Source organism: Protopterus annectens, chromosome 2.part1 (assembly GCF_019279795.1).
Source record: "Protopterus annectens isolate FY-2018-M chromosome 2.part1, PAN1.0, whole genome shotgun sequence".
NCBI lineage: Eukaryota > Metazoa > Chordata > Ceratodontiformes > Protopteridae > Protopterus > Protopterus annectens.
The window spans coordinates 1,789,362,636-1,789,375,351 of record NC_056729.1 but is presented as its reverse complement, the minus strand read 5'-3'; the positions used below and the strand labels follow the sequence as shown (position 1 = coordinate 1,789,375,351).

The following is a 12,716-nucleotide window of genomic DNA, read 5'->3' as shown; positions in this document are numbered from 1 at the left end:
TACAATCCAGTACCATGTGCAGTTTGTTCAGCTCAGGCCTAAGCATATAGAAAAAGTTCAACATGTAAATGATACTGCACCTAATTTCAGTTGTGTAAATATGTACTTGACCATGCACGGTATGATGTTCTCCAAGTTATGGCATTGTGATTGCTCTGCTTTTCACATTAAGACACCACAGGATCACTCCCTTACTGATAATGTTAATGTATTGCACAGCTATACAACATAACATTGCTGTATTTTACATTGTTACTGTGAATTGCTGATACTTATGGTCTTCTGTTTTTTTGTATTCTTTGTACTTGTAACAGTGTTCACACTCCAATGTCTGGTAATGAAGCTTTTAACACTGTTCATATTTTGATGCCGGATAGTGATACCTGTAGTCTGCTGTTTATTGTATTTTTATATTTGTGAAATGGCAGTGGAGTTTTTAACTAGATTGTTTAATGAAATCTTGGAAAGTGAGAGGATGCCTGGAGAATGGAGAAAAAGTGTTTTGCTGCCGATTTTTAAGAATAAGGGTGATGTGCAGAGCTGTAGTAACTAGAGGGATTAAATTGATCAGTCACAGCATGAAGTTATGGGAAAGAGTAGTGGAAGCTAGGTTAAGAAGGGAGGTGATGTTTAGTGATCAGCAGTATGGTTTCATGCCAGGAAAGAGCACTACAGATGCGATGTTTGCTCTGAGAGTGTTGATGGAGAAGTACAGAGAAGGTCAGAAGGAGTTGCATTGTGTCTTTGTGGATTTAGAGAAAGCATATGACAGGGTGCCTAGAGAGGAGTTGTGGTACTGTATGAGGAAGTCGGTAGTGTCAGAGAAGTATGTAATAGTGGTACAGGATATGTATGAGGGTAGTGTGACAGCGGCGAGGTTTGCAGTGGGAGTGACTGATGCGTTTAAGGTGGAGGTGGGATTACATCAAGGATAAGCTCTGAGCCCTTTCTTATTTGCAATGGTGATGGACAGGTTGACAGATGAGGTCAGACAGGAGTCCCCATGGACTATGATGTTTGCAGATGACGTGTTCTGTAGTGAGAGTAGGGAACAGGTGGAGGAGACCCTGGAGAGGTGGAGATATGGTCTAGAGAGAAGAGGAATAAAAGTCAGCAGGACTAAGAATATATGTGTGTGAATGAGAGGGAGGATAGAGGAATGGTGAGGATGCAGGGAGTAGAGGTGACGAAGGTGGATGAGTTTAAATACTTGGGATCAACAGTTCAGAATAATTGCGAGTGTGGAGGAGAGGTGAAGGAGAGAGTGCAGGCAGGATGGAGTGGGTGGAGAAGAGTGTCAGGAGTGATTTGTGACAGACGAGTACCAGTAAGAGTGAAAAGGAAGGTCTACAAGATGGTAGTGAGACCAGCTTTGTTACATGGGTTGGAGACAGTGGCATTGACAAAAAGGCAGGAGGCAGAGCTTGACGTGGCAGAGTTGGAGATGTTAAGATTTGCACTGGGTGTGACGAGGGTGGACAGGATTAGAAATAAGTATATTAGATGGTCAGCCCTGATTGGAAGGTTTGGAGACAAAGCCAGAGAGGCGAGATTACGTTGGTTTGGACATGTGCTGAGGAGGGATGCAAAGTATATTGGGAAAAAGATGCTAAGGATGAAGCTGCCAGGTAACAGGATAAGATAAGGTTTATGGATGTGGTGAGAGAGGACATGCAGGTGGTTGGTGTGACAGAGCAAGATGCAGAGGACAGGAAGAAATGGAAACAGTTGATCTGCTGTGGTGACCCCTAATGGGAGCAGCCGAAAGAAGAAGAAGATATTTGCAACATCTATATTCTGAAGTCTATTTCATTCAGTGTATTTGTCTAATTTGTCAAGGTCATTGGATCAGTTCATTTACACAGTTAAGAAAAGACATATATAGATGGACAGATGGATGGATACTTAGTTAAGACAGCAGACATATAAATGGCATTCACCCTTCTTACACATCTTCAGTGTGCTATAGTTCAGTCTTGATCCAGTCCCAACTTCTAGTATTATGGAGAAGACATATTGAACATTACTTGTAATATTCCTTCACCACAAGGTCTTCAGTCATGAGGTGCTGCTTCCTTTAGTAATCTGGGTCTTGCTTTCTTAAATTTGAGGTTGCTACTTATTTATTCAGAGCGTTATTTCCAATCTAGAGGCCCTTCTGGTCAGATTGAAAAATAAATCCATATTGCAATATCTAAACAGACAGGATGGGACAATGTCCTACTTTTTCTAAATAATGCCCTGTCTGGGATTTATTTGTAGTGCCATAGGTCCATTATTATAGTTCCCATTCTAAGAGAAGAGCACTAATAAAAGATCCACTGGAGTTATTATCTAGATGCAGTCTTAAACAGCTGAAGAAACCTAATCAAAATACCTGATGATAAAACTTGGTATAGTCTTCCTTGCAGACCACTGCTAAATAAAAAAATAGGTCACTTCCAAAGATAGTTTATTAGAAGGTAAGTGGTTTCATCATCACATTGTCAGACTTCTCAGAATCAAGTTATTTCATATTTCATTTCGTAAATAGCTTTTATAATCAAAATCAAGTCACATTTTCAAAAAAATCAGCCAATAAAATTTACATATAAATACATCAAAAAGCACACCAAAATACATAAAGAAATTAGCTCGCTGGTATTATGTTCAGTTCTGTAAATTTATCAGCTCTTAATTTTATCCGCCAAACTAGTTCATGATAAAGAATAAAATTATTCCAATCTCCATCTTTAATACTTGGCTAAACTTATTCCATCATAAAACATATTTTTTTAAAATTTGGACAAGATTGACTTTGTTTTTATAAAGCATTAACATAGTTGTATATTCTGTTTGAATAATAATGTTGAGAGACATACTGTCTTTATTGTTTCACTTCTTTCCTATATAAAATACAGAGCAAGATTAACATGTTGCCGAACAGACAGTCCCCTGAGTAACGCAAATGTGACATTTCTTCTTTTGTTTCTGTATAGTAAAGGCTCATGCTTCAGCAGTACTGATTTTCATGATCATAGGAAATTACTAGGCTATCGTCCTGGAGGTCATTTTGACCCTAGCTGTTTTAACCCAATGTAATACCATAGAAGTACTAGTCAGTACACAAGATTGCATTTAGTGTTGACTACCCATGTCCAGGAAGGTTGTGGGCAGTATCCCGGTAAACATTTACAGTGTCCCATCCACTCGCCCAGGTTCCTCTTGAACAATGTCTTAGAGGTGATCTGTTTCACATGAATTGGTAGCCTGTTCCAAAGGCATGGCAGTTGCTTGGATAGTAAGCAAGTCTGTGGCTTATTGTAGGTTGTCAAGTTTCATTACTTTTCCTGACTAAAATCCATGCTTTCTTGGGACCAGAATTTTATGATTTAGAGACTTAAATTCTTGCCTTCAAGCCAACCTATTCTTTAGCAGTTTGTTTTGAGTCCTAGGAAGCTGTCTTTCTGGCAGTTATTACCTCTGCAGGAATTTGAAGCTCTAGCCTCTTAACTGCTTGGAGCCTTCTTTAATTTTTCATCAGGACCAAACTTTTGTTGGAATTAATCGTCGTTTTCTGACGAATATAGGCTTGGTGGTCTACTTTCTATCAATCCTTGCACCTTTGTGGTTTTCATGCAAGGATGAGTAATTGGATTTCATTTCCAATGTATCTTAGAGGCTCTGCTTTTTCTTCTTGCGAATGAAGGCTGTACACAAACTAAGATAGCTTTACTGTTTGCTTTATGTAGAGAACCCAGTAGCCAAAAAAGTCACTAGTGTCATTGATTTTGGTTTATTTTCTTGTATCACAAGGTTAGTATTCCTCTGTCTGATGTGATAGAAGATTCATATTGTGGGGTAGCTGCCAGGAACATGTAGACAGCAGACATATGCCATGACTTCTTGGTAATTAATGTTGTTATGAAGCACTGAAGTTTGAAATTGCATTCTAGGAGCTACTCCTAGGGGTTAAGGTCACTGGTAGGATACCTGCCTATGTGGAAGATTGTAGTATGAGCCATCTTCAGTTCATTTTGACTCTGAAGTGAACTTCCTTTTGACTTGCTTTACCTACTTCATTGGTAGATCTAACACAGTGTTAATTCTGTCCTTTAATTTTTACTATTTGTAATGATTTAAAATATAAAAACAAACTGGAAGCAGCAGTTGTTCAGGATCCAAATTCCAACAAGCGTTTATTAAACACACATACAACCAGGTTTAGCGCTTTCATCTTGTTGCATAAAAGACATCATCAGAACCTTCCTTACTAAAGTTAAAAAACATTTAAATACTGAATCCTACGTCAGCAATCAGACACACCCTCAAATTCAATTACTTAATACTCTAACCAATTTTCAGGACAATACAAAAAATACAAAATATATATATATATATATATATATATATATATAATACTTCACATGAAATAAAGTACCCCACATTTGTTAAATGTCATTAAAAACATTTTAAACTGAATAAACACTAAAGTTGTATAAAAATACACTGTAATTAAATTTTCCTCAATCTGTCTTTCAGTCCACTAGCAATGGAAATGTTCTTATTTAACCCAGGGGGAGTGGTGGCATCCATCCTCAACTGCCATAACATTGGAAATTTGTTTTTCCAGTCCCCTGGGTATGCATGTACTGAAAGCTGCTCAACTACAAAAAAATGTGAATTTTAAAAAAATAGTACAGGTTATAGAATACCTTGCTAGTGCACTTTTATTGTCACCTTTAGAAGTACTGTAAACATATTGATATATTCTCTTATTAAATGCATTGTTGGTTTTTCCGATGTAAAACGCCTCACAGGTGTTGCATACTGCAAAATAGATAATTTTTTTCTGACATAAAACTAAATTTTCCACCTCTTGTGTATCCCTGGATTTTTTCTCTTAGATGCCCGTTGTAGTTAGTATTAATCAAACTACACTGATTACATCTTCCACAACACCGGGTAGATGGAAATATATTGTGGTACTGGTTAAGGGGTCTTTCCAAGATATTCTTCATATTATTCTCCCTTTTTATAAGTAAATTTTGGGGTTTGACTGCCCAGCTTGTGTTTTCATCACAACTCGGTGTATGCCAATTTTTTTAACAATAATGTTCTCAATATTTTTTGCATCCACTGAATAATGTAAAACCATACTGGTAGACCCATAATCGTTTTTACATGTATTCCCAGTGTCATGCTCTGTTTTATTACTACCACATTTAATAATGGGGCCATAAATGCCCTTTCTTTCTCTCAATACCAATTCTGCAATATCATCAAGTAGCTGCCTAGGGTAGTCACGCTCTAAAAGCATGTTTTTAGTAAAGCAAATTCCTCTGCACACACATCATCATCAGAGGTTAGCCTTGATACTGGAATAAATTGGCTTTTAACAGTGCCCCTTTTTTGGTGACCCAACTTTCTTGGGTGGCGTAAGCCAGGGAACCTTGTTGGCTAGGCATACTTAGGCCCTTGAGACGATAGCCTAGTAACCTACCTATGAAGTTTTTTTATCTGAAACAAGTAAAGATAAAGTCTCTCTCATGCGCATGTGCACACACACAAAACTTAACTCTCTTCTAGATAACCTGTCATCTGAGAAGAGTGTCTGGTTTATGAAGTCTACTGTTGAGTAGCCTGTTGCACATTTACATTCTGTGTAAAAGTGGTTAAACTACTATCTGGATAAGCTGGTTATTTAACATATAGGTGTTCGTTCTGACTGCACGTCTGATAGCCCACATTAAGTTTACACTAATGGTACTGAAGGAGCTAAATGGGGAGAGACAGAAGTGAATGACTAATGCAAGTCGGACAGTTGCATAGTTTATAGTGCCTTATCCATTAAGCCACTGGGGTCTGACGAAAGCTCTACTTGTATCAAGGTTATAATCACCCCATGTGGGACCCACACCCACAATTCCTGGCTTTGGAGGCCATATATATTTTGTATACTAGTGTTTCTGGTTCTTTGACTTACATTTTTTTCTGCATCGTTTGTGGGTGTCCATCTGTGTGGAGCGAAGGAGCTGGATGCACTCGTCAGTCTAGACATGATTTGATATAAGTTGTAAATACTACGATGTCAGGCTGCAAACTTTTACAGGCTTAGCCAATAGCAAGACATCAGATTCAAACACTGTACTTTGTGTCTAAGAAGTAATAACTTAACCATTATACCAAACAAGGAAGCATACATATCCTCGAGTGTGGGAGTTAGGGAAAATTCAGATTTTTGTTAGGCTGGTAATTTTAGAAGAGGAAATCCCTAGTGTTATGCACTTCAGAAGCTCTCTTAGCAGGTCATCGTGTATGGTGAGTACATACTTGTTCATAGGTAGGTACTAGGCTATCGGCCCTGGGGCCTATACAAGCCCAGCCAAAAAGGTACCCTGGCTTTTGCCACCCAAGAAAATTATTTTCCTGTGCCACTGTCAAGCAGAGCCACAGAGGTGATCCCCGGGGTGAATTTCCTATTTCCCATCCAGTCATCAAGATTTTTCTTGAGTGCTAATGAGCTTTGCTTGTTATAGATAGGTAGTTTATTCCAGAGTATGGGAAGTCTCTGGGACAGGAATCTATCCCTCCGGCATGTTCTGTTTATTGTGGTGACAAAGTTTAGGTCCCTAGAGCGTGTAGCTCGGAGGGATTGGGATTTCTTTAAGTATGTTAGGCAGAGATCGCCTCTGAGTAGGAGATATGCGACAGAGTAAAGCTGGAGTTTTTTGAGACGGTCTGTGTAGGGCATCTGTTTGAGGCCGGTAATCCTCTTTGTGAGGTATTTCTGCGGCCTTTCCAGTTGTTGTAGATGTCTTGTGAGGTACATACCAAAAGGGGCATTGTACTCTATAATGGGTCTAATGAGTGATGAGTAGAGGGGAACAATGACCTCTTTTTTTCTGGATGAGAAACCTTTTGTGATGAGGTGTGCCATATAGAAGGATTTCCTGACTACTGTGGTGATGTGATTATCAAAGGAGAGACTACTGTCCACCTGTGTCCCAAGGTCTCTTATCACACTTTCGGTGTTAAGTATACTACCGCCTATGTTGTAGTTCATGGGTTTTTACCAAAGGGAATGACAATGCACTTTTTGGCATTGAGCTTGAGGCCATGGCTTTGACACCAGGCATCTGTCTCAGTGAGGCCCTTTTGTAGGATGTCCACATCATTAGGAGTTTTGATTATGGTTCCTAGTTTGCAGTCATCTGCGAACTTCGTTAGCCAAGACCTTCTGTGTTAGCCTGTTCTTCAGGGAAGTAGATACCACACAGGAGAGGACCCAGGACTGAACCTTGTGGTACTCCACTTGTCACTGGTCTGAAGTCGGATTTGGAGTCTGCTACTTTCACAGTGTGGGTTCTGTCAGTGAGCCAGTTGGCAACCCATCTTGTGACATAGAGATTTATACCTAGTTTAGTGAGTTTATCTATAATTCCAGAGTGGGCGATGGTGTTGAAAGCCTTGGCAAGATCTAGGTAGGCTGTGTGAACCACCTTACCCTTGTCTACGGCTTTGGTGACTGCTTCAAAGAAGTCTATCAGATTTAGGAGACATGATCTACCTTTTACAAACCCGAACTGGGTGGGGTCCAGAGTTTGGAGATACTTATGCTATGTTTAAGAAAATAACTCCAGTGTCTGTAGTTCAACCCTGACCACCTTTCACTATCTGTGGGGAATTTGTATGTTCCCCTCATGTCTGCATGTTTTTTTCCTTGGTGGCTTTTCTTTCCTCTTATCTACCAAACCTACATGACTGGTTGACTACACAAAGTTTTCCATTTATCTATGCCACTCTGTCCAGGGTCATGGCCAAAAAGGTCCATATACTACCCGATTATGTGATCAACAATTCAATAAGTATAAGAAGACTAGATTCATAGGTTCATAGGTTCATACTAGGCTATCTGCCCGAGGGCATTTACAAGCCTAGCCCATAGTTTTGTGGCTTACGCCACCCCTTTAGTATGGGGAACTATACCCATTATTTTGCTGTGCCTCTGTCGAGCAGTGACACTGGGGTAATCCGTGGGGTATATCTGCGATCTCCCATCCATTGGTCAAGATTTCTCTTGAACAAGGCCAGCGAGGTGCTCTGCCTCACATATACCGGGATTTTGTTCCTCAGCATAGGGAGTCTTTGGGTGATGAATCTATCCCTCCAGCACGTCCTATTAATAGCAGTGTCGAGGTTTAAGTCTGCCAGCCTTGAGGCTCTGACGGATCTAGATTTTTTGAGGTGAAGCATATTCATCAAATCTGGGTTTGACATGGCCTTGTATGTTAGGCAAAGGTCACCTCTGAGCAAGCAGTAAGCGACTGAATAGAGCTGGAGTTCTTTCAGTCGGGCAGCATAGGACAGATGTTTGAGACCCTTTATCCTTTTGGTGAGGAACTTTTGTGGCCTCTCCAGCTGCTGCAAGTGTCGGGTCAGATACATTCCGAATGGGGCATTGTACTCAATCATTGGTCTGATGAGTGATGAGTATAGGGAGACTATGACCTCCCTTGATCTAGATGAGAATCCCTTCATGATAAGGTGGGCAATGTAGAAGGACTTCCTAACTACTTTAGCTACATGGGTGTCGAATGACAGGCTACTATCAACCTGGGTCCCCAGGTCCCTGATAACTTCTTCTGTGCTCAGTGGATTGCCACCTATTTGGTAGCTAGGATTCATTATGTGAAACAGGGCTTGTAGCTTTGAAATTAAAATTTGTTAGACAAATTTAAATATGTTAGTACGATAAAAATTAATTTAAGAAAATTTTGATGGTAACTTGTAATTATTTCATTAGATGTGTTGAAAAACTGGTATTTGTTTTAGATTTTGACAAAGCTTTACATTTTATGAATGTGTGTTTAATTGGCTTAATTAAGCATTTTGCATTTATGCTTCTTTGTGTTGTTTTGCAGGATGCTTTTCAGCATATGCAGCTGTTTGTACAGAATATGCAGCAGCAGGCTCAGCATGCAATTGCAGCCGAGGACCAGCAGCACAAGCAGGAACTTCACAAACTTATGGCAAGGTTGGTATAGGTTGAGCAGGCACATGGGCAGCAATCAAGTCTAGTGATGTCCTGTATAATACTGCCATAGAAAAAGCAGCTCAGCCAGCAGTCTCAGTAATTCCATGACACTTCGGTGTTAAGAGGAGGTCATAGTTTGTCCCAGAGCCAGTTTATAATATGACACATGGCAGCTTATTCTGGTAATGTTTTTCAGTGGTACGTCACTGCCTGGAAGGGGATGCAGAGTAACATACTGTTTTTTGTAAGTTTATAGCAGTGCTCTGTATCCAGGAGAAACAACTTGACATCTCAGCTTAGAAGGTGTCTCACAGTACTGACAGCTTCTGCCAAGAGGGAAATTTGTGTTACAGTCTAACTAAAGGTTAGCTGTTTCTATTGATGGTACACTACATGCTTTGTATTCTCCAACAGAAACAACCATGGTATCCTGGCATGAAAGTGTAGCATGTTTTTATTTTCCTGTAGTAACATGTAGATGTTTACTGCAATTGCTTGTATTTTACTCAATAAATGGACATTTACATAGAATCAATCTGTGGCTTTATTGCTTCGCCGGGCAGTGGTACGAGTGTGGATTATTAGTTTCTCAGTGCTTTTGGTACCTTATTGCATACTTTTTTGTGATCTGTAGAACTTCCCAATTCTTTTTTCTCCTTTACAACCCTCAGCACTTCACTTACAGGTGGTTTAGACTCTGATTTCTATTTTGTAGTAATTACTTTTTTGATGGCCAATAACATTACACTTAGGCAGTTTACATCCTGTATTCTAATTCAAAATAATTATTTCATTATTTACAACCATTTGCTTTCCCAACATTTTTAACAAAGTACTGTATAATGAGTTTTTAAAACCTGCCAGCTTTTGTTACACTCCTCTTTTTGTATCATTAAGATTCCCCTTCATTTGCAATACTTTAACTTTGATAATCCCTCTAAGTAATTACTGTTACTTCTTTCCCATGTCTCTTTATCTGTAATTTCTACCATATTTTCAGATTGCATTTTCATTGTATCCCACTCGTCAGTGTTCCTTCTGAAGGAATTTCCACATTCCCTAGCAACTCCTGAATTGTTTTCATTACCCATTCCTTAAAATCCTCTCTATTTAATAATAAGTAGGAAACGACTAATGTCTCATTTTCATTACAACACATCTTTATCGTAATTTTTATTGGTACATGGTCTGAAGAGGTAATTGGCTGTGATGTTCTTCATCTCACATTGCTGCAGTCATAACTTATGGGTAGTCCGCTGTCCTCGGTCGGCCTGAATACCAAAGTATTAGGCTGACGTCGGTCATGGGCGCTCAGATCTGACGTCAGAGCGTCAAGGTATTAAAGCGCATGACCGACGTCATTTCCCCAGTCTTTTTTGCCGCATGGTCCGAAGCAGAAGCAGCGTTTGCAAGTGCCGTTCGGCGTTCTGAAATTTTCGTATTCTGAGTTTCAGACCGAAACCAAGTTGGGCTAAGTACCCCGTTGGGGAATATTTTTGTTTTTTCTTGCCTCAGTTACTTCCGGATGTCAGAAAAAGTGAATAATTGTATTTCTTGTGGGAAACAGATACCGCATAGGGATTACCACTCTCTTTGTATTCCTTGTTTGGGACCAGAGCACGACGTAGTAGGGTGTCGCTTTTGTGCTAGGTTTAATAAGCGCACCATTAAACGTAGGCTAGATTGTGCTAGGCTTGTCTTCGGTAAGCGGTGTAATTACAATATGCCGTCGGATCCTCCGACGCCCGCTACCGCGAAGAAGCGCAAAGATAAATCTTTAAAGTCCAAACAGGATGACTCGTCCGTTCCGGACGCCAGTTCTTTAGACACTACGGTGGATTTGGTTGATCCGGCCGAAGTTTCAACTGAGTCTCAGGGGGAGACGTTGGTTTTGCAAGATTTGGCCTCTCAGGAGTCAGGTCAAGCTGAGGGGGCCTCTCAGGTTACTGTTCTCCCTTCTTTGCCTAAGGTGGTTAGCCTTCTCCTTCTGTCTCTAAGGTGCCCTCCAAAGGCAGACTTGGTTTGCCTTCCACAGGTGTCAGTCCTAGCTCTGCAGGTTCTGTGCCTAAAAAACATATGCTTAAAATGGCAGAAGATTTAATTACTTTAATCAGGGGTTCTATGCCCCCTCCTGATAAGAGGCCTATGGTGGAGCCAGAAATGGAAAGTTTGGAGCAGGTTTCAGATTACTCAGAGTCTTCGGCTGAAGACATTCAGGATTTTCCTCCTTATTCTGATTCAGACGCAGAGGATTCCACTCCTCCTGCTTCTCCTCCAGAGGATTTTTCTTTTTCAGAAACCCTGCATTCCATGAGGGAGCATTTTAAATGGGAAGGTCAGGATTTCTCAGATTCCAGGAAGAGGCTTAGGGAATTTTTGTTTTTACCACAGCATAGGCCCTTGGCTATACCTCCTGTTTTGGATGTTGTTCAAGACGTTTTCTCTGAGGCTTCCCTTAATCCAGACTCTTTGCCTCCTGCACCAGTTAAGCCAGATAGGTATTACAGAGTGCCTGAGGCTCATAAATATCTGTATAAAAGTCCTAGGGCCGATCCAGAAACTATTAGCCAGAGACCTAAGGGTGTCAGGGCTTCTGTTGTAAAGAATCCAGTTCCTTTGGATAAGGAGGCTAGAGCTTTGGAAAGGTGGGGTAAGAAAGTGTATACCTCTTCCACTTTAGCAATGAGGGCTTTGAATTACCAGTTTCATATGTTGAAGTACCAGAATTTTCTCCTTACTCAGTTAAAATCTAAAATGGATGCTTTGGCAGAGGGCATAGAGTGTAAGGAATTACAGGATTTGGTACATGCCTCTGATCAGGTGGGTAAGCATGCTTTGCAGTGTGGTTTTGATGCTTTGCAGGCTTCCTCCAGGGTGGCTGCCACTGGTTCAGTTATTCGCAGGCACGCCTGGCTTAAGGATCAGAATTTGTCAGAGCATGTTAAAGCTAGGATTTTAGATGCTCCTTTGCAGTCTGAAGTTTTGTTTGGTTCTCCTGTGGAGTCTGTCTTGAAAAAAATGGAAGACAAGGCTAAGTCTATGCAGACTGTTAAAGATTTTTTGCAGGTGCAGCCCCCTAAGTTTAGCAGGAACTGGCCTGCTAAGGGTTGGACTTACCCTTCTTCTGATTCACAGTCTAGGGTTAGATCTAGGCGTGGTAGGGGCAGAGCTCAGAGTTCTTTCAGGCCTAGGCCGTGGAGTTCACCAGCACAATCTACAGGTGAGGGCAGGGGCCAGTCCTTTCGTAAACAGGCCCAATGACCTGCATCTTCAGCTGCCAGATCCTTCCTGTCTGGCAGCTCCTTTGGGAGGAAAGTTGGCACTCTTCAAGCAAAATTGGTTTCTAGTCACCCAGGACAAATGGGTGTTGGACATTATAGACCGAGGCTACAAGTTTTATTTCCACACATTGCCTCCTTTCAAAGGCATGCCAGACGTTCCTCCTCAGCAAAGGTTAGAGGCTCACAAACAGATTTCTTTACTTCTTCAAATGGGGCTATACAGCAGGTCCCTCTGTCAGAAGTGGGCCTCGGATTTTACTCTCGCCTATTTCTTGTACCAAAGAAAGGAAACACTTGGAGGCCAATCTTGGATTTATCTATCCTCAACACATATCTGGACATTCCAAAATTCAAAATGTTGACGTTGCAACAACTTCTGCCTCTGTTGGGCAAAGATCACTGGATGGTAACTCTGGATC

General features: G+C 40.8%; 1 protein-coding gene across 2 annotated transcripts in view; it reads left to right on the top strand.

The window, feature by feature from the left end:
• MTOR (mechanistic target of rapamycin kinase) overlaps positions 1-12,716 on the top strand; it is a 4,577,509-nt gene that overhangs the window by 3,377,586 nt on the left and 1,187,207 nt on the right. For both annotated transcript variants that reach the window (XM_044063218.1, XM_044063219.1), the window contains exon 37: positions 8,904-9,016. In XM_044063218.1, the coding sequence (XP_043919153.1) occupies positions 8,904-9,016 (113 nt within the window). The remainder of the gene's footprint in view (positions 1-8,903; positions 9,017-12,716) is intronic.